This window comes from Barbus barbus (assembly GCF_936440315.1).
Source record: "Barbus barbus genome assembly, chromosome: 38".
Taxonomy (NCBI): Eukaryota; Metazoa; Chordata; class Actinopteri; order Cypriniformes; family Cyprinidae; genus Barbus; species Barbus barbus.
Window position 1 is genome coordinate 24259701 of NC_136716.1, and position 22367 is coordinate 24282067.

The 22367-nt window shown below is 34.9% G+C and overlaps 2 protein-coding genes across 2 annotated transcripts in view; one reads left to right on the forward strand and one right to left on the reverse strand.

Moving 5' to 3' along the window:
* LOC306857623 (E3 ubiquitin-protein ligase TRIM39-like) overlaps positions 1 to 1770 on the forward strand; it is a gene marked incomplete at both ends in the record, with an annotated part of 4404 nt that extends 2634 nt beyond the window's left edge. Inside the window, 2 exons of the mRNA XM_079397649.1 lie at positions 70 to 188; positions 1235 to 1770. Of these exons, the coding sequence (XP_079253775.1) occupies positions 70 to 188; positions 1235 to 1770 (655 nt within the window). The remainder of the gene's footprint in view (positions 1 to 69; positions 189 to 1234) is intronic.
* Positions 1771 to 4686: 2916 nt separating this feature from the next.
* Positions 4687 to 18328, reverse strand: LOC306857624 (dihydropyrimidinase-related protein 4-like). Its single transcript, XM_079397650.1, has 14 exons — positions 17885 to 18328; positions 13380 to 13468; positions 12786 to 12970; positions 11131 to 11295; positions 10914 to 10975; positions 10339 to 10419; positions 10160 to 10228; positions 9952 to 10072; positions 9716 to 9872; positions 8574 to 8715; positions 8116 to 8286; positions 7719 to 7898; positions 7393 to 7564; positions 4687 to 6171 (listed from the first exon to the last, which is right to left on the reverse strand). Exons 1-14 carry the CDS (start codon positions 18218 to 18220, stop codon positions 6080 to 6082), a joined length of 2022 nt encoding a protein of 673 aa, XP_079253776.1. The 5' UTR covers positions 18221 to 18328; the 3' UTR covers positions 4687 to 6079.
* Between the last annotated feature and the right edge of the window lie 4039 nt (positions 18329 to 22367).

A 22367-nucleotide genomic window follows, 5' to 3' on the forward strand; every position in this document is an offset into this window, starting at 1 on the left:
ACTGAGGCTCATTGTCAGTTTCATATGAACCTAAGTGAATCTGAAGAAGCTTCTCTGTTTCTGTCCCAGGATGGAGTGCACCGTTCAGGATCCAGTGGACATCTCTGGATCTTTGATTGATGTGGCCAAGCACATCGGCTCGCTCAAGTTCAGAGTATGGGAGAAGATGCAGGCCGCCGTCACATACAGTAAGAGCAAAGAAAGCCATCGTTTTTTATTATATAGGAAATATATGTTAAGGTTAGTTTCTGAATGAAATATGTAGAAATTAGGGCATAGAAATGATTAAAAATACTCTGTCTCACAAACCCAGATTTTGACACGTATCTGGTTTGACTTGATCCTTTAGCGGCAGGTAATTCTGAAATTGAATCAAATTAAATTAAATAAAATACAAGTTCCTTTGTTGAACTAATATTTAAATATTTCACTAGTTAACTAATATCTAATATTAGATATTACTGCAACAGAAGAGGCCATGAGCACTGATGATATGGCATTAATAGAAGCAAATCAAGAATATTTCCTATTATTTTAGTAGTATTGACTGAAAGAAACTTCATATTCTTCATATTCCTTTAGTTAAATATTTAGATTTTACATGCAATGCAATAAACTAATAAAATAAAGATACTCAACATTAACTAATTTTTTCACAATTAGTTACAAAGAAATGGCAAGTAACATTAAATAAATACATAAACACTGATGTTTCTGTTACAGAACTACAAGACATCACAACATTCCTCGGTGTATAAATCTGTAATTGATAATAAAATAAAATGACGTACATTTATTTAAAATACAATAAAATAAAGAAATATATATAAAATTATAAACTCAGTTTCCATTAAATAAAAAACAAAAAAGTGTTGGCTGTGTTTTATATGTTCAAAAGTAGCAAATACACTAAAAGATATTTAATGTAAAAATTATTTTTCACAATTAATTACAAAGGCAAGTGATACATTAAATTAAACAATATGCTGAAGTAGACAGACTGAATGGTATTTTCATGTGAAACGTACTTACAATCATATTTTTTGTCATCATCATCAATCATCAGTTTGTTTTCTTTCATCATTTTTTTTCAGTGTAGCTACTGATTATTTCACAAACTACAATTTAGGTAGAATTTAAATTTTTGTTTATGAATATCCCGTTTAATCACTTGCAACTGCCTTAAAACTGATCTTGCCAGTGACCAAACTCTGAATACTTGTCAAACCTTCAGCTCCCGTGATCCTCGACCCCAACACCGCAGACGTCTGTGTGGCTCTGTCTGAAGACCTCACCACCATCCGCTACACCGAGGAAGACCAGCAGGTCCCGGACAACCCCGAGCGCTTCTGCTTCTACGAGTGCGTCCTGGGCTCCGAGGGCTTGGGCTCCGGCCGGCACAGCTGGGACGTGGAGGTGGGTGACTGCAGCGAGTGGGCGCTGGGGGTGGTGAGAGAAAGCGTGCTGCGTAAAGAGTGGTTCCCGCCGAGCCCCGAGCGTGGCATGTGGACCATCTGCCTGCACGGAGGAGAGTATCGTGCGCGGACGGTCAACAGCGCTCCTCTGCCGCTCAAGAAGAAACCTCAGAAGATTCGGGTTCAGCTCGACTGGGAGGCCGGCAGAGTCATGTTCTCGGACGCCGGAGACAACTCTCTGCTCTACAAGTACAAGCACAAGTTTACAGAAAAAGTGTTTCCGTATTTCTCCAACACATGTAAAAGATATCCACTGCATATTTTAGCGGAGAAGGTGTCTGTGTACACGGAGTAGACATTTCATTACTGACAATTTTCTGAGCCGGAAGGACTGAAGTAGCCTAGTACAAGAATGACTTAGAGATACACTAACGGTCAAAAGTTTTTTAAAGAAGTCTCTTCTGCTCACCAAGCCTGCGTTTATTTGATCCAAAGTACAGCAAAAACATAAAAGGTTGAAATATTTGTAATATTTAAAATAACTTTCTATTTGAATATATTTTAAAATGTAATTTATTTGTGATTTCAAAGCTGAATTTTTAGCATCATTACTCCAGTCACGTGACCCTTCAGAAATCATTCTAATATTTTGATTTGCTGCTCAAAAAACATTTATTATTATTATGTTGAAAACAGCAGAGTAGAATTTTTTTCAGGTTTCTTACTTTCTTTGATGAATATAAAGTTCAGAAGAACAGCATTTATCTTTTTTTTTGTAACATTGTCTTTATCATCACTTTTGATCAATTTAAAGCATCCTTGCTAAATAAAAGTATTAATTTCTGTAAGTTTTCCCTCCAAAAAGAAGACTCCAAGCAGACTCCAAGCTTTTGAATGGTATGGTGTATAACGTTACAAAAGCTTTTTTTTTTTTTTGAGTAATGATTCTGAAAATGTAGCTTTGATCATAGGATTAAATTAAATTTTTAAATATATTCAAATAGAAAGCAGTTATTTTAAATAGTAAAACTATTTCAGTTTGGATCAAATAAATGAATGCTTGGTGATCAGAAGAGACTTCTTTAAAAAACATAAAAAATATTACTGTTCAAAAACTTTTGACTAGTGATGTAGTTCACTCAAAAATGACAGCTTTTCCATCATTTACTCACTTTTAAGTTGTTCCGAACCTTCTTTCTTTCTTTCTTTCTTTCTTTCTTTTTTGGGTGAACTATCCTTTTAACAAGGCTGATATACTTTATATAATAAATATATATATATATATCAAATATATATATTATTCAGCAAGGATGCATTCAATTTTTCCAAAGTGACTGTTTATTTTGAATCAATAATTTTCTTTTGAACTTTCTATTTATCAAAATTATAATACATTTCCACAAAAATATTATTTAGCACAACTGTTTTCAACATTGATAATAAGAAATGTTGACAATGAAGACTTTGTCATCACAGGTAGAACATACGTTTTCTATTTTATTATATTATAAAATGTAAACAAGATTTGATTTGAAAACAAATGATTATATTTCAAAATATTACTGCTGTTTTTGCAGATTAGTTTCTATAAATGCCATTTTTTGGGGGGCTGAGCTTTGAGTTCATATTGTGTAGTACAACAGACTGTTTAAATTATTAATTTAGTTTTTAATAATGTGATTTAAAAATGTGATTTTTCATTATATGAAAGTCTCTTTGGCTTAAAATACACTACTGTTCAAAGATTTGGGTAAGATTTTTAATGTTTTTTAGTTGATTAATAACACGGTAAAAACTAAAAATGATTACAGTAAAGTTGAAATAACTTTTGTGTAATTTATTCCTGTGATCAAAGCTGAATTTTCAACTTCATTACTCCAGTCTTCAGTGTCACATGATCCTTCAGAAATCATTCTAGTATGCTGATTTAAAACATTTCTTATTATCAGTGTTGAAAACAGTTGTGCTGCTTTGATACCATGATATCAGGACATAAAGTTCAAACAGTTATATGAAATAGAAATCTTTTATATATATTTATATATATATATGGCCCTATACTATAGTGCATCTGATAAATCACTAATTAGAAGTTTTGAATTTTCTCAAACCTTGTACTGAGTACAGCTGAAGAAACTTTCATTATAAAAGCATCTAATGCTTGTTGATGTGGTCTTTGTGCTGAAGCTCTGTGAACATCTCCAGCTGTCCAGCCTCATCAACCCCAGCCAATGACACGTGTTTCTGGAGAAAGCAGACACTCGCTCCCCTCGCCTCTCTTTACCTTTTCCTGTGATCATGACTTTGTGCATGCGTCTCAAGTTTGCAGAGGAGAGCCAGATTACAACATCAAGTATGTTATCATTTGCAACATCTTTCAACAGAAACTAAGAATATAAGCTTTAATAGTATGTAAACAAGCACATATCTGTGAATGTAAGATTCTGTTCAGAATATTAGATTGCTGGGGCCTGTTTCATAAAACAAGTTTACCAAATAAGCCAGGCTTATTTAGTTAGTCTGACTTATTGTCAGTTGATTTGGTTCAAAATAAGTCCGACTTACTGAAATAAATCTGGCTTATTTGGTAAACTTGTTTTATGAAACAGGCCCCAGCTTACTTATTGTGCAGTATAAATAGTCTAATTTTTTGAATAGTGGGTAAAAATCATTTTGCAACAAAACTGGTTTCAAACTGTTGTATGTTGCATTGTCATGATATTAACTTTGCGTGTTTTCTTATGTTGCATTTTTAATTCAATTAAAGAGTCTGTAATGACATCATTCATCACACTGCAAATGGAAGGTCAAGATTGGAAAACTACTGGATGCACAATATTAATAAACAGGTACTTCTAGAATAATAATAATTAAAACATTTTGACCAGTGGATCTTAGGAAAACATTAGAATTTTTGCAAACAAAGCTTGCTTTTAATAATTATTGCACTGTTGTTGTCAAAGTAAATAATACTAAATATTTAAAATTATTTTTATTCAAATATATTAACATTTATAACACTATACATGTTGTTAGTTTAATAAAACAAACAAACAAAAAGACTAGTAAACGCTGCTACAATGTGCATCATAATTTCCAATTTCATTATTCTGACTGCCACGATCATATTCTTTTTTTCATTTGCTGTTGGAACAATTGAATAAAAATATACATCAAAACGCCATCATGAAGATCTTAACAATAAAACTACAAAGGCACTATTGTGAAATGGTCACAAAATTGCAATTTTTCTTTAAACTTTTTTTTTATTGAGGACATGCAAACCATGCACAAAAATGAAAAATATTTACAGAATGAACAAGAAGGTAGAAAAGACAATCCACTGATCATTTTCAGCTTCACTGACCTTCACCTTCGACTCTGAAATATCTCACGAAAATTACATCTAATATGGAGATTTCCAGCAAATACTGGTTAAGACTACAAAAAGACTTGCATTACAGGAATATAAACCTCAAAAGAATTAAAAACGTTCATCTGGGTTCAAAAAGTGACTGTTCCTCACAGTAACACATTGGCATGTGTTGGATCTATAGATCGAGAGCACCAAACGTTGTCTTAGAAACATACAAAAAATGCATCGCTGATTGCTGTATCTGTGTGATGATGAGTCTTAGCCTTCAAAACTAAATCATGAATGCAGTTAGAGGCAGAAGTCTACAATCCTTTTTTTTGCTCTAGTCTCAGATACAACATGGACAAACTTAATAACGGTTTCTTTTTTTTATATCTTAGCACTAAGACCATCAGTAGGTAATTCTTGATTTTTCTTTAAAGCACAATGACAGAACACAGTCTCTTATAGATGAAGTGTCCTTTTTGCATCACTACTGGTGCAGAAAACCCATTTCCGCCATCGAATAAAGAATGAAAAAGGTACTTGTGACTTATCACAATTTTCTGAAAAAGTCTGAATTCTAAGAGTTTATATCTCAGAATTCAGTTTTATTCTCAGAATTCTGTTTAAATGTCACAATTCTGATTTAGTCTCATAATTCATTTTTGTTTTCTCAGAATTCCAATCTTACGTCTCATAATTCTGACTTTTTTTTTTTTTTTGCAATTGTGAGTTTGTCTTGTGATACTGAATTGTACCTCACAATTAAGTTTAATTTCCACAGTTAAATTCTTGCAAGTCAGAAATGTAACAAACTAATAGAGGAAAAGAGTCCAAATTTTGAGGAAAAAAGTTGCAATTACCTTTTAATTATTTTTTTTTATTCTGTGGCATAAACAGGCTTTCATAGAAAACACACTTCTCCTTTAAACGTCTCATCTGAATCTACATGTCGCAGGAGGAAAGCACTGGTTGAAAGGCAGTAGAATGAGATCCATTCAGTAGTTCACAAACAACAATCACTAGCCGTCTTTACGCCATCAATGCTACGCTAAAGCAGAATGGATTCTGGGTGACTCTGCTAAAAGAGCATGCTACATTATGAGTGAGTCTGACCAGAGGAGAGGCAGATTATATAGTGAATATGAATTCATGGAAAGCTATAGTGAGCTGCTGCATATATAACTTATTGGGTTGGCAGTGTGTATGGGTTTATTGGGATTAATATTTGCATGATGAAGGTAATATAAAACTGGAAGCCGGAGAAGGCGAAACGGCTGCTGTTGGATCCCCTGGTGGACGAGGTTCATGAGAGGGATGTGATATTGGAACGGCCTCCCGGTGGTGCTACAATCCTCTGTGCTGTACGCCTGGGGATGTGGTCGTCCATTTGAGTGCCTTTTGAGTGAAAAAGGGAGGATGCACAGAGTTCACTTTAATGAATATCTGCATGAGCTCAATGATGTCTACTTGATTTAGGTCACAGAGAGAGATTAAAACACTAGCTTTTAAACAGCATTGTTCTGGATGTACATTATTATTATTTTTTTACTCCATAAAGATTTGTTTTTCACTAAACGTTCAAAGCCACAAACTATGGAAGCCCATTTCCGCCAATGAATAAAAAATAAAAAAGGTTATTGCGACTTTTTATTGCGAGAAAAAAGTCATAATTGCCAGAAAAAAAGTCAGAATTGCACGTTTTTATCTCGCAATTGTGACTTTATTTCATGCAACTCTGTGAAAAAAAGTCTGAATTCTGAGATAAAGTCGCAATAACCTTTTTTTTTATTATTATTCAGTGGCGGAAACGGGCATCCATAATAAACCAATCCAACAAGTCCGAGAAGAATCACTACTTATCATTTAAATGCACACATCTTTTGTATAGTGCAGATGATATAATCATATCAAAAATAATGGTACAATATAATACTATTTACTTTTATATGTTACAATATATTTTAAGTCCATTGGCACAGAGAGCTTTTGTAGTGATTTGCGTTTTTAAAGCCATTTTTATAAACCTATAACAAAAATAGTTTTCTCAATCAAAACAATTCTCTTTTTCTTTTTTAAATTTTTGTGATTTCAATACCAGTCCCATCTTCAAGATGCTTAATTCCAAATGCTTAAACATAGCATGTATGTATAGCAAATTAAATATAGTTAAAAGTAAATATTGCTAAATGTTATATAATATAAATATAATTTATACTATATAATATAAACATGCCAATCTAAAGTTTGAGCTTGGCAAGATTTTAAATTTTCTTTTCTGCTCATCAAGACTGCAATTATTTGATCAAAAATACAGTAATATTATGAAATTTTCTTTTTCTAATTTTATTATATTTTAAAATGTCACATGATCCTTCACAAATTTAAATATGCTGATTCAGTGATCAAGAAATAGTATAAAGCTCTTTTCAGGTATTCATTTCTTTTTAAATAAAATCTTTATATACTGTATGAATATACAGTTAAACCTTTAAGTTAAAAAGTAAATAAACACATTATATAAAAAAAATACTTTATGGAGGAAATGAATGGGGTTTTTAGCTCTAGAACCCTGTTGTTTTACACTACAGCTAATACAGCAAAATCAAAGGTGCTCACCAGATAAAGTGAACCCAGATTGGTGCAGATTTCTCGCTGGCCCCGCTGGGGTCTTTCCCGGACATGAGGACCCTCTTGTGGTGGGAGTGGCCGGTACAGATTTGGTCATACTGATGACATCATGAACGGGGCCATCATAGTTTCCTCTAGGAACACCACGAGCATCAGCCATCTACAATATAAAAAATATTTGATTATGAAAGTGACCCTTGATAACACAAAAGATGAGTTTTTTTTACTTTTAAAAGTCTGTGAGGGAGGTGATCTGTTATTTGATCGCTGGGATGAGTGAGTCAGCATTCATAATCACACAGAGACATTCTCACCCTGCCTCGGGCCTTGATTCTCTTGTAGACAAAGTCCGGATAGGCTTTTCTGGGGATGAAGCGGCCTGACCCCTCTGTCACACTGAGGTTCCCGTCCTCCAGAAGGATCCTGCCCTGACTGATGACCACCACAGGGAAACCTCGGCACTCCATACCCTCAAAGATATTCACCTCCACGGTCTGCGGCGACACACACGGGTCAGAATAAGGACAGAGAAGGAGTTTGACATTTCACATCCACAAAATTCCAATGATTTAACCCAATTCTGATGAGTTTAGACAGAATCCAACTGTAGAACACGAACGGTTTCCATTCTAAACCATACGTACAATAAATACAAATAATATCGTTAATGGCTTATCTTTTCTTCCCCAGTGCAAGATGCAATTCTCATACCAGGTTGTGAGATTTGGCAGAGAAGATTTTTGTCTCCTTTGTGTTCCAGATAACAATGTCAGCATCAGATCCAACAGCGATTCGGCCTTTCCGAGGATACAGGTTGAAGATTTTTGCAGCGTTTGTGCTCGTTACCGCAACAAAATCATTCTCGTCCATTTTACCAGTTGCCTGTGTGACAAAAACATCATTGCAAACTGCTAATAAGACACATCTCCCCGTCACATATGAATGGAAGCTTCAAACATATGCATAGAAATTCATGTTTAGACTGACCTGCAATTTCATGACATAATGGCTAATAGAGGATCCAAATGTCAAAACGAATGCAAACTTTAAAGCTGTGTGGTTTGCAGTGCTGAAGTGTATAATATATACAGTATATATACTTAACATCTACATGAATTATTGTTTTTTTTTATTTAGAAGAGAAAGAGAGACTGTATTGTGAGACCGACCACAGCTTTGTCCCAGACGATGCTCATCCGCTCCTCGATGCCATTGGTCCCCTCTGGGATGAAGGTGAAGTTGTCCTTTCCAACAGCTTTCTGTGCCGTGGTGAAGGTGCAGTGAGCACTGGCTGTCAGCTGAAGATCCCCACTGAAACAGTTCATGACGGTCAGTAAGTGTAATGCTTTCTGAAGACTAAAGGCCTGATTTGTGCATATTTTGCTGACAATTAACAAATTAAAGTACAAAGATGCTGTAAGATCAATTCTATAATGACAAATGCAGTCTAACAAGAACTGCACAAATTAGTGCAAGGTTGCAAAGCAGAGCAGATGATAATTAGGTGCGAGTAATCTACTAACAACACGGGCACAAAATAGGACATGCTTTTTGGGGGGTGTTAAATAACGGCACAAATACCAGTAAACGGATGACCACAAATCTTAAATAAATCATAAATTTAGCATCTGAAATGGAAACTCCTACAAATGCATATGCAATAAGGTGAGCCGCAAAAATAAAAAAATTTTAATGCCAAAAAAGGGTTTGTGCTGATGCAAGCTGTTAGAGTAAATCTGGCTTTTAATCTTCAACTTCAAAATATTTAAAAAGATTAATATCTCATATATATCATATATAATTATTATACCATGATATTTGTGTATATATATGCATGCATATATTTGAGGGTCATATATATATATATATATATATATATATATATATGACAATGCATATATGAATGTTACAAAAGTTTTTTATTTCAAATAAATGCTGTTCTTTTGAACATCAATTCAACAAAGAATCCTGAAAAAAAAAGAAAAAAAAATGAAGCAGCATAACTTCTAAGCACTGATAATAATAAGTAATATTTCTTGGGCAGCAAATCAGCATATTATAATGATATCTGAAGGATCATGTGACACTGAAGACTGGAGTAATGATGCTGAAAATTCAGCTTTGATCACAGCAATAAATCATATTTTAAAATTTTTTAAAATTTAAACAGCTATTTAAATTATTAATTATTACTGTTTTTTTCTGCATGTTTACAAATACTTGCAGCCTTGCAAGAGGCGTACAAACCCTAATCTTTAATGCAGAGTATGTTGCTGAAAAGCTGGTGTTTGGCATGATTTTAGCTGCTCACCAGGACAGCAGTGAGCTGAGGTAATCCGGCGTGCTCGTATCGGGGCTGAGCGGAGGAGACATGACAAATGCAGCAGCTTTGGCCCAGTTTTTGCTCCAGTAGTGCGATCCATCTGTGCCCAGGCCGGCTGCGATTGGTTCTCCGTAGATGACCATGCCTGAAAACGAATCAATGCACAATCACTGTTTCCTTTGTGTTTCTGTTACAGTATTGTAGAGCTCTATCAACTCTCGTACCCTTTTTCCTGGCCTTGGCGATGACGTCAGCAGCTGGTTTGCTCATCACCTTTGGGATATAAAGAGGGCAGTTGGCCTGTTTAGCAATGGTGATGGCTCGATACACAGCCTCAGTCTCCACCTGGAGAAGAACAGTAGAAGTGATGCTGATGTTCAACAGTGGTAGATCAGATTTGGATTTAAACCGAGTCAAATCCTTAAGACAAACCTCCTCCGGGTGGCTCAGGACGTGTCCTTCTGGGCCAGTGATTCCCAGATCCAAAAGCTTCTTCTGTTCCTGAGGAAACCAAGAATGCATTTAAGTATGGAGAAAAAAAGGAACTGGTGTGTTTTATAAAAGAACAGTTGGAATGGAAATGCATTAGAAATTGAAGTACTCAAGGTTACCTCCTCAATAATGTCACCGTTTTCAGCATGAACCTGTGCGATGGCACCCAGTTCTCTCATGGCACTAAACATCTCATAGATCTACAGACACAGAGAGTGTTAGTTCTTGGAAACCTATATTTCTAAATGTTAAAAAGTTAATACTTTTGTTTAGCAGGGATGCATTAAAATTATCAAAAGTGACAGTAAACACATTGATACTGTTGCAAAGGATATCTATATTAAATTCTGTTCTTTTAAACTATCTTTTTATTAAGGAATTAAAAAACATTAAGCAGCACAGGAGTTTTCAACATGATCTTAAACATGAGAAATGTTCCTTCAGACACACATCAGCATATTAGTATGATTTCTGAAAGATCGTGTGACACTGAAGACAGGAGTAACGATGCTGAAAATTCAGCTTCGCGTCACGAATAAATTACATTTGAAAAGATATTTAAATAGAAAACAGTTATTTTAAATTGTAATATTTCAGTAATATTACTGAATTTTTGTTCAGCAGCCTTTGTGAGCCTCATGCTTTTGAACTGTAGTGTAAAAGTTGTTCTCTTTATTTTTAGCATTTTATTTACCTGTGTATCAGAGCTCTGATACTTGTCCTTATAAGCCATGAAGATCAGGAAGGAGTTGACACCTAAAACAAAAATCAGAATTGTGTTTTATAATGTATATTTTTGCAGCTTAACGATGAATGTCTTTTTTGGGGGGGGTTAAAAAGAAATCATAAACCTAAAACCTAATAACGCAGAAAGCAAAAATATCAAAGTCACACCTGAAATCTCACATCACCTTTATCTTTGACCAGATACTCCAGCTCCTCAAACAGCCCATCATGCCAGCGAGTGATGTCGATGTGCAGAGAGTAATCACAGCACGACCTCTTGTCCGCCGTATCCCTCCACTGGTCATACGCTGCCAGTAAACTAGCTCCCGGTTCAGGTACAACATGATCAACTAAAAGATGAGCAGAGCATAACGATTAAAACATGTTCCAAACCTGCATTAATGAGTAAACAATGACAGAATTGTAATTTCTGGGTGAACAATCCCATGTTAAAAAAAGGCAGACTCCTGTGTGGTCAAAAATGGCTAGCTGACAATATTTCAAGCAATGACAGCAGTCTGAGATGCTATAACTCATAAAAAAAAAACTTTTTCTAATTCTTCCATAACTATGCATGGTAATTTTATAAGGTGCTTATGCTTGGGATTCTGTGGGTTGGGTTTTATGGGCATACATTTAAGACTTTTTAAAGACCAAGTATAGAAAATGTAAGGAACACAATGTGTTGTATTAGCAAAACTTCAAAAAAAAGTTTGAAAACACAACTTCCAACTATCTCTATTTTAATTCATTTTATAAAATAAGAAATTTAGATAAGTTTTCATACCCTACTGACAGATGCTTGTTCTTGTTTTAAACAAACTCACTTAATTTTGCTCATTTTGTCAGAAAACAAGACTTCACTTCTTCATTTCGCATCTCAAGTAAACGAATCTTGATTTAAGGATGCTTAGATATTTGCAGTGGAAAACAAGACAAAAATACAGAGGAAGACATACATTTTTAGCAATGCATGCAACATTTAATGCCATGAATTTATGACTTTTTGCCCTGATTTAAGACCTTTTTAAGGCCTTCATTTGTGGAGGGGCAAATTAAGACCTTTTTAAGACCTTCTGTGAAAATTGAGTAACTGCATGGATTTTGTACTTTAAAAAACATTCATCAAACTGCAGGATAACTGGGAGAAAAATACCGCAAAAGGTGATTAAAAATGGCGAAAAAACAAAAATACAAGTAGATATTTTCACACGGTAAATTGCTGTATAAGTTCTGGATGTCTTGTCTGGTATATGTACCACATTTCCTGTTTACACAAGCAATAGGTTTCTGTCTTTTTGCAGATACCATTCACATGTCTGACTTAACCGTTTTCTTTGAAATGTGCTATATATTTTAAAGGATTATGTTTAAAATTATATTTACTCAGAACTAACTTGTTTCTTGAACTGTTGCATAAAAGCAATATCACATACAAATCTTGAGGGGGGGGAAATGTTTAGTGTTCATTTGTTAACTACCCAAACACATAATGTTTAAAACTTCTCCATAAAGTCAAGATTTGTTTTTGTGTTTCACTATTACTTCAAATAATGCATTTAAACCCAATGATTTCTGTGTCCTAAATGACTCCATAGCAGTACAGCAGCTTATCTGAGGAAAGTTGAGCAGAGGAGAAGAGAACAGAGAGTGACAGCGCTATGACCCCAATTCAACTGATTTTATGAGACCCGACAAGCTCTTATGCCCTAATACTGTACAACACACACACACTTTTTAGCAGAGACCCTCCTTTCTGTGAGTTAATGATCTGATAACTACTGTAAGTCTTCTGCTCTCTTCTCCTCTGTCCATATAAGATGTTGATGTAGAGACATACTGATCATGGTGGTTCCTCCTGCCAGAGCAGCTCTGGTGCCATGATAGAAGTCGTCTGCCGGGGTCATGCCCAGGTGAGGGGCCTGCAGACAGGTGTTCACATCAATGCCTCCCGGGATCACAATGTGCCCGTAGGCATCCACTGTCTTCACACCGGTTGGTACGATGAGGTTCTCGCCAATCTGCCTGCATGCCAGAATAATAAATCAATACCAATTGCTTGTGATGTCCCTCATCAAATCGCTATGGATAAAAGAATTTGCTAAATTAAATGTAAAATCTTACTTAATATTAAGGCTAGATAGGATAATATAATATAATAGCAATTAAAAATAAATAAAAGCTAATTTTTAAATTTATAATGCTTTTGAATGTTTTATGGTTGATATGCAGATTTTTACAATTATGAAATCTTAATATTAAAGGGATATTTCACCCAAAAATTCAACTTTGATGTTACTAAGGCTAGTTATGCAGACCTGGCAACCCTGAATAGACTTGTAATTAAAAAAATAAAACTAATTTTTAATGTAAAGTTTAGAATGTTTTTAAAAGTTTGAATGAATGACTGATTTGTGAAATAATGAATTCTCACTTAATGGTTCCATCTTCAATGTAAATGTCGGCATAAAAGGACTGGTCATCATTTACGATTTTTCCACCTTTAATAACGAGTCTATCACTCTGTGGAGAAAAAAAAAGACATACATTATGACTTTAGTGCAGCGTGTTATTTCAAAAGTTGTAAGTGTTGTAACTTTAAAGTGATCATTCAATTACAAATTAATATACTGTTATCATTTAAAAGAATTGGGGGGAAAAACATTAGCATAATGCACATATTTAACAAAGATTTGACATCACTGACACCAAGAATTTGATATATTCAGTGAAGATAACCAAAAGGCTTTGTATTTCACTGAAACTGTGCTGACCCAGTTCCAGAAAGCTTTGGATGTAGATATACAGTGATTTCAAAGCACAAAGAGCTGTATAATGCATGCAAATCCTCCTATGCAATATGCAGCGTTCTTTAAGGAGCTAATCAGACAGATAATATCATTCAAAAACCAGACATTTAAGAACCCAGACAGAGAATACAAAAGAAAGATAAGTCAACTCCATTCATCTGTAACAACACTTTTCTATTTACTCTATTATTCATGCTTGACTGCTGCTGTTTTGCATGAATTCATAGCGACTGATACTTTTCACTGTCCTTTTTTTTGTGCACCATTTCTGATAATCCCAGTTACAGGAGACCAATGCCTGTTCACTCACCCCTGGCATGGATCTATGCCAGGCAACTTGGCTTGTTAGGTCACCCAAGCATGAAACATCATTCACGGTATTCTTTGACAGTGCCAACCTCAATTCACAGCACAAAACCTAACTCTCACAAAGTTTAACCTGACATGGCTAAATAAAGAAACTAATGAAATTAACTTTTTGAGAATTCTGCTCAAGGGTATTTCACCACATTCACTGTGCCGGGGTGGTGTGCAACCCACAGAGCTTCACTTTAATGCAATGTGACACTTCCACGGGCGGCCCATCGTTGGCACCGCCAAAATCCCTGCCGAGCATTTCCGATTCTGGGCCACAATGTTGCTTGAGGAGAGACGAGACAGACAGCGAAGGGTCTGGGATACAGCGTGTAACACCAGGACGACCCTTCATCTTACAGTACTGAAAATCTAGAGCTTTTAGTAATGAATTATAAGAGTGTACTATTAAACACTGCATGCATATGCAATTATTATTCTCAGTAATTTGCATCGTTTTGATTTTTTAATGCATATGTTTCCAAAATCAAAGTCATGCTGAGTATGCGTGTTTCTGTGGATTGAATGTGGGTCAGACGGGGGACTCTAGCCGTCAGGCTGCAATGCCAAATTGTGTGGAAGGGATTTGGATCCAATTTGGCTGTACTAACAGCACTCGTTTCTGGGTTTTCTCGCTCCTGCGGTGCACATGGATGAATCCTCACTTATTAACCATTTACTGTCTTTGGGTCATTGTTCTTGGTAAAGCATACACTATAATACCACATCATTTTCGTTACTTGACCCTGACATGGTCATGAAGATATAAACAATTTTTCTTTTACATATACAATTATTTTACAAAAAATAAAGTATACATACTGAATTCTCGACATGGTATTTTAATACTTAATTTTTTTACCAGAAAAACGAGTGTGAAAATGCTACAATGAAAACCTGTTAATTGTCTTTAAGGTACCATGACAATACATGTAATTTTACTGTAAAATAATGTAAAAAAAAAAAAAAGATATTCTATATTAGTATTCATAAGTATAAATTACCGTATTTACTCTGAATTATTGCTGTCAAACGATTAATTGCGATTAATCACATCCAAACTAAAAGTTTTTATGTAATGTGTATATTTATTATGTATATATAAGTGAACACAGTCTATATTTTCAAAATATGTACATGTATATATTTATATGTAAATATATTTAATATACAAATACAATTTTCTTAAATATACACATTCATATGTGTGTGTATTTATATATACATAATAAATATACACAGTACACACACAAATATTAGGCTATGTAAACAAACACTTATTTTGAATGCGATTAATCACGATTCATCATTTGACAAAACTACTCAGAATATTTTATTATGTGTAACAAGGCGATACGTAACATTCATGGTAAAATATTCAAAAAGCAATTAATTAATACAATTATGTAAAACCCCTTAAAAACACCCACAGACATTTATTTAAAAACAACAATTACAATTTAAAAAAATATATATTTTATTCTTGGTTGCAGTTATGATCAGAGGGAAACTATGAAAGAGTAACTATGGCAAAGTAATGGGGTAAATTAACACACTGATGTAATACATTATATAACAGAAAAACATCAATGTTTATTTTTAATCCAAATCCAAAATATAATTATACCCACTGATCTTTCTGTCAAAAAATCCAACTGCAATGAAATATTTTAAATATTCCAAAATTTGAATGCAAGACTGAACGGTTAAAGTAGACCGTGTGCGTCAAAGGGTTAATTTACTAATAATAACAGAAAAATTGTTAAAAGGTACATTTCTTTTTACTAATGTAGTAACCACCTTGTAATTGATCAGGGAATTTCCAAAACCACAAGCATTTGTTTAGATTTTTTACTATTCCTGTTTTTGCCCTACTACAATTAAACTGTCTTGTGTTACATTTACAGTATGTGCTATCTATGCTGTTTTGTGCTTGTGTGTGTAGTGTGCTGTAATTACTGACCACAGCTGCTGGAGAGGCCAATTTAGTGCTCATCATTGTGCTATTATTAGCATGTTTTACAACAAAACAGATTTTCATCTCTCAAACGAGTTAATAGCTACATTGGCATACAATTATATATAGTCTGTGAAACAGGGCTTTACATTAATCAAAGTCCCATCCCATAATGTTTGCCAGGGGCCGGGGCCAGGGCTCTTGGGCAGGGCCACCAGACACACATCTATAGGCCAGAGAAAAGACTTCAACGCTCGCGACGTGCGAGAAATTCTGACATTTTGCGCGTGCAGCGAATGTATTACTGAACGCATATAGCCAAAATTCGTATTTTAATTTTCATGAAGACGTCCGGTACCGAAATGAGCCGACAAGAATAAATAAAAGACACAATGGACACGAGAAACCGGGAATAAGCCGCCGGTGCCGCCGCCATGGCAGATTAAACACATTAACACAGAAGAGCGTTTTCATCTACATTTGTCACATCGTTGCATGCATTAGCTCTTAAATGTTCACAGGCTTTCTCAGCAGTGTTTGGAGGACAGCAGGCTGTTGCCGGCGGCGGCGGAGGCTCACCCTTGACTGCACAATAGAACCATCATCCTCCTCTTCCTCAACATCACTATGTCCCGGTTACTGCAGCCAGCAATCACTCGCCGGTGCCTCGGGTTTAAATCATCGCTAACATATCTTACCGTCACGCGAGGGTTGTTCTTCTTGCCTTGGAAAGACATGGCACCGGTCTGGGAGCAGCTCTGATTTCCGAGAAACGAGCCGGGATGATGATGGTGATGATGATGGTGATGATGCGCTCACGGCTGAATAAAGGCGCAGCGTCCAGGCGCGAGGACGCGTGTCGCGATTCGGGGCGTAATTTAGTTTAAGATTACCAGGGTTCAATAGTCACTGTAGACAAAAGCCCTCCAGAACCCCCACCCTCTGTGTCTGCTCACCATCTGCTGCTTTAGTATTCACACCCCATCCTCACCCAGGGCGAGAGAACTCTATTAGGCTACTTCTATAAAAAAAAAATAAAAAAAAATTGGACTTCCACAAATGAACTCTTTTAATAACTAGTAAGTTAAGAGAGTGTGTTTTATTCTTTGGAGAATCCAGTTATAAAAAAATTAATAAAGAAACAAAAAAATAAATGAATAAATAAGTTTTAAAACTGTATTAAACTATATTAAATTATTGTATTCTTGGTCACACGTGGGAAACTACAGGAGTCAAAAATCCTTCACTTTACAATAAAGTAGCATATGATTATGAAAAACTTAAGAGATTTTTCTAAGTAAATAAAACTAAGGTTATTGTAGTAAGTCTTACACGTCTTTCTAATCCAAAAACAATGCATTACTTGTTTCTGTGGTTTTGTTTTTCGGTGAAATCACTAGACATTTTTAGTTTAGTTCCCCCAGTGTAACAGGGTACACCGATGCACGTTTTATAATTTTATTAAACTATTTAAGTACAAACAAAATGGCAAGAAGATACACGATTATGTCACAAAGAATGTCCACTACATTAGAAACTAGTATTTCAAATGAAATTTATAATAATCAAAATATAGCCAAACAGCTCTTTTGAATTTATAATCAATCAAACATTTCATTTTGAATACAAGGTTAAAATACATGTTGTGGACACCATCATATGACTGTTTTTCCACACTAATCACAACTAACCTGTGATCTTTTTATGATAAAGCTTTGACACAAACATGTAAACCGGAATTAAACAGCTGCCAAGTTATGTTAAACTGTAGTGAGAGATGTTTGATCTACACATTAGGACACAAGGATAGATGATTACCTCTCGTCGCCCGTTCTGCGCTCGACTGGGTCCGGTGGGGTAAACCAGGGTCTGACCCTGTGAACTGCAGGACGGAGTTTGACTCACGCTGCTGAAGTCACTCATGCTCGACGTGTCGCTGAAATTGTCCCTCTGATCGTCCACTCGTCCCCGAGGGTTTCTCCTGGCAGAACTGGGGCTGTAAGACTCAAAATTCAAGGTCTTGTTCTCAAAAGCTCCTTCGATGTTGCAGAACATCCCTCCAAACTTCACCCGGGGTTTAGGGCTGTCGGTGCCCAGTCTGGACAACAGGGATCCCTGGTCATCCTCCTGGGGAAGGAGTCTTCTCTCAGCCATGGCTCACAGGGGAAATGGGAAGCCTGTTTGAGGAGCTGCTATTCCAGAGACACTCTTCCTCTGAGAGAGAGAGACAGGTGCTGTTATAGGAGCTGTCCAGAGAGGCGTGGTGCTGAAATCCTCCACTCACTGGATTAGAAATGACAATCCCTCGAGATTAAGGTAAATCAATTATTTTACAAACATCCCGATCAGAGAGAATCAATACTAAGTCCTGTTTCTGAATCTGACTCTTTAGATAATCTCACTCACAAAAGAGAAAGCATGATAGGAGTAAAATTGACTATTTTCCTCTACTTTTAATCTTGAAAATCAAGAGTCAACAAGTCTCAAGGATAAAATTCATACGAATAAGGGAACTCTATCTATTTTATAATACAAATATTTACATATTTTGATTATTTTAGCATTTGTACAAAACATAACTACAAATTAATATGAGGTCATGAAAGCTGCATGTATAGTGATAAAAAATATAAGAATGCTAGAAAAATGCTATGTCATATCTTCACATACTGACCTAACATATATAAAATACAAATAAATTGTTATATAGGTTTCAGAGCAGTCGCAATGATGCATAAAAATCATATACACAAGTCAGCACCTTATATTACTTTTAGGATGTCATACTGCATGCATGATTTTCATACAGCATCAGTACTAATACTACTACTATTAATAATTATGATGATAAAAGGAAACTGCTCTAAAACCTATATAAAAATGTAAACATGATATTTTAAATGCAAGGTCAGTATAGTCAAGATAATGACAATATATATATAAAAGTTTTCAAAAAGTATTAAACCAGCAATACATTGCACTGAAATTGGTGCCTATACATCTTAAACACTTATTTTTTTGTTTCCACATAAGTTCCCCTCAAATATCACTGATCACCGCTTGCCTACTGTTTATGGCATAATGCAGATAGAGGGTAAAATGTAAAACTATTGTTATGATAAGCAATGCTTTCAAAAAAAAATAAAAATAAAAAATCTACTCTAATCCATCAGTGATTATAGGTTGCACTAGGAAAAAGTATTACAATTTCATGCTAAACAGACCAAGTGCTTGCAGATGTCGTTTACAGAGTGTCTGGTCTCATCTGTGCATGTGGAGATCTGGGAAAGTCCATCTGGAGGCTTGAAGATGTGCCCAAAGGAGAGGACTCCTGCCCCATATGCTGAATACCTCTGGGAGTGAATGCGTTAAAACACTTCACAGTCGAAATGGATCATATAAAAGCACAATAGCTGCAGTCTAACAATAGCCTGAGGAAAGAGGGTTTGCATTTCAACTAATATAACAGATACATGATTCATTTCCATTCATACCAGACCAGAGAGATGATCTTAGCACTTCTTACACGCATGGTACCTAAACAGATCTATAAAATATTTTCAACTACTGTGCAATGAAACTGTGAAAACAGACACAATCAATCATAAATTCATAACCAGTTTTAGTAGGAGAGTGTGTGTGTGTGTGAATAAACTAAACATGCTGTTTATTTCCATATCAAATGCTCTTTTTAAATTCACATCATGTAGCAAAAATGGGTTTTCCTGCATGTTTTATAGTTAAGCAGAACCTTCAAAGGACGTGATCGTAAAAGACATCTATTTCCATTTCCTTATTTCTGAAAACACAAAGGACTCCTGGGTATCTGTGAGCTGCAGCCCATATTCCGGAGCCTTCCGCTTCCTGGGTTTCTCTTTGATTGTAAGGCTGTGGCATTTCTTAGTTGCAAGATGTAACGGAGCGAGATGGAAGCAGCAGCCGGAGGCGGAAAACCTAGATTTTACCATTATCTCCTCTCCTCCTTCACTATCTTTCTAGTCCATGCCAGAGCTGAATTTGACCAGACAGAAATGTATATGAGCTCAGCAACATGGCAGGTTCATAACAACTGAAATTCGATTAGTTAAGCTTAAAAAAAATCAACTCAAGGTATGTGCAAGACCTCATCATTGCTTCTTTAGTAACCTCTTAATTTGTACCGCTAGACACTAAAATATTTGTCAATAAATTCTGACAACTCAGACTTTAAAATACAGTGTTGCAAACTTGTCAAAAACCCTTATAATTTTAAATTATAAACTGCTATATGTAGCGCTGTCTACTGACAGAACTGCTGCTGACCTTAAAAGACCATCTGAGTCCTTTTAAAATAAAACCTCTTGGACAAACAGATCAACTGAATATGCATTCAACAAATAATGATGACAATAATAATATGGTCACATATTTATATGATCTACATGTTATCTTTAGTATGTATGTATATGTATATGTATATATGTATATATATATATATATATATATATATATATATATATATATATATATATATATATATATATATATATATATATATATAATAAACAATATTAAAACATTATAATTAAAATATATATTAAAATGTATTATTATTAATATATTAAACATACAGTACATATGTACTATATATAAAGTATAGTATATATAGTATTACTATTAAAAAAAAAAAGATTGCTATTCATTATTTTAGAGTATTACTATATACAGCCTATGTATTTCTATACATTTATATTTACCTGACCTTAAATCTTGAAAGAAATCTAGAAAAATAACATTGAATGACTGTCTGTATTTGACATGAGAAATATTATGTAAATGGTGAATTGCTTTACGCACACAATGAAGCATATTAAAGCAAGTACAAATGAAGCTTACCTTACTTTCAGTTTCTGTTCAGAGGTACGTATGTAATCCACTGTGCCACTTTATTTTCAACGAACAGAAAAAGACACAGAAATATCCTCTTCCTCTGAGAAATTTATTTCAAACACTGCTCCTGTACATTAGAAAACCAGACAATTTTAATTCCAGGAATAAACTTTCAGTTCCACTTCTCTCAATGCACAGGAGCGGGCGAGCGCCAGCACGCAAACACCAGACGTACTGTACCACCGGAACCGAAGCAGAGTGAGTGTAAACAGTGGGAGGAAGGATTTGAACGTAACACCTCTCATTCCATCAGGCTTCCAAAGGGAAGCAGCCTCCAGCACCACCTGCTTAGCAGGGAAAGGAGAGAGCGTTTCAATTTAAGAGTCCTTAAATTCCACACGCACAGAGGTCTCACAATGCAAAGTTCAAAAGGTCAGGAGGATAAAAACTATTTTAGTCCACAAGAATGAGAGCACCATATTCCATGTCCATGTTCCAGAGTTGATGTGAACAGTTTGAAGTCTCGTATCAGCGCAGAAGAGATGGCTGGGACCCCTGATGACACGTGTGTCACCCTCCTCTGGTACAGAAGAACACTTGAGGCCTGTGAGCTAAACAAAAACAACATTTACTCTTAAACCGGGTGACATCTGGAACTAAGATTGTTTTATATTTTTAAAAGAAGTCTCTAATGCTCATCAAGGCTGCATTTATCTTTTAAAAAATACAGTAAAAATAGTAATATTGTCAAATATTTTTACAGTTTTAAATAAGTTTTTTCTATTTTAATATCATTTTAAATATCATTTATTCCTGTGATGCAAAGCTGAATTTTCAGCAGCATTGCTCTAGTCTTCAGTGTCACATGATCTTTCAGAAATCCTTAAGTACTGCTTCATATTATGTTTTTTTTTTTCCAGAGTATATATATATATATATATATTTATTTGTTCAGGATTCTTTTAAGAATAGAAAGTTAAAAAGGACAGCATTTCTTAGAAATAGAAATCTTTTGCAACTTTGTAAATGTCTTTTCCACGACTTTTGATCATTTTATATTTATTTCTTTAATTTTTTTTTTAATCTTGCTGACAACCACCACCAAGCTTTTAATATTCGGTCTTCAAATCTCTTTGAACTGTCCTCAAACTACATACGACTTATACTTTATAACCTTCAAAATGTTGTAAACGTTCAGTATCAACATTCAAAGTCTTGTCTTGACAAACTACATATAACTATTATTTTGGTGCATAATTTTGTCATTTTGTTATATTTACAATTTCAGCCACGCTGTTCTGGACAAAGAGTGATATAGAGTGATATAAAAGTGATATAGAGTATATTTTTCTTATCTATAATGTGTATGAATTATCATGTATTACCAGAGTCCACTGAGCTGCATGCCACCGTTTCTTGCTTTCTGGAAGAT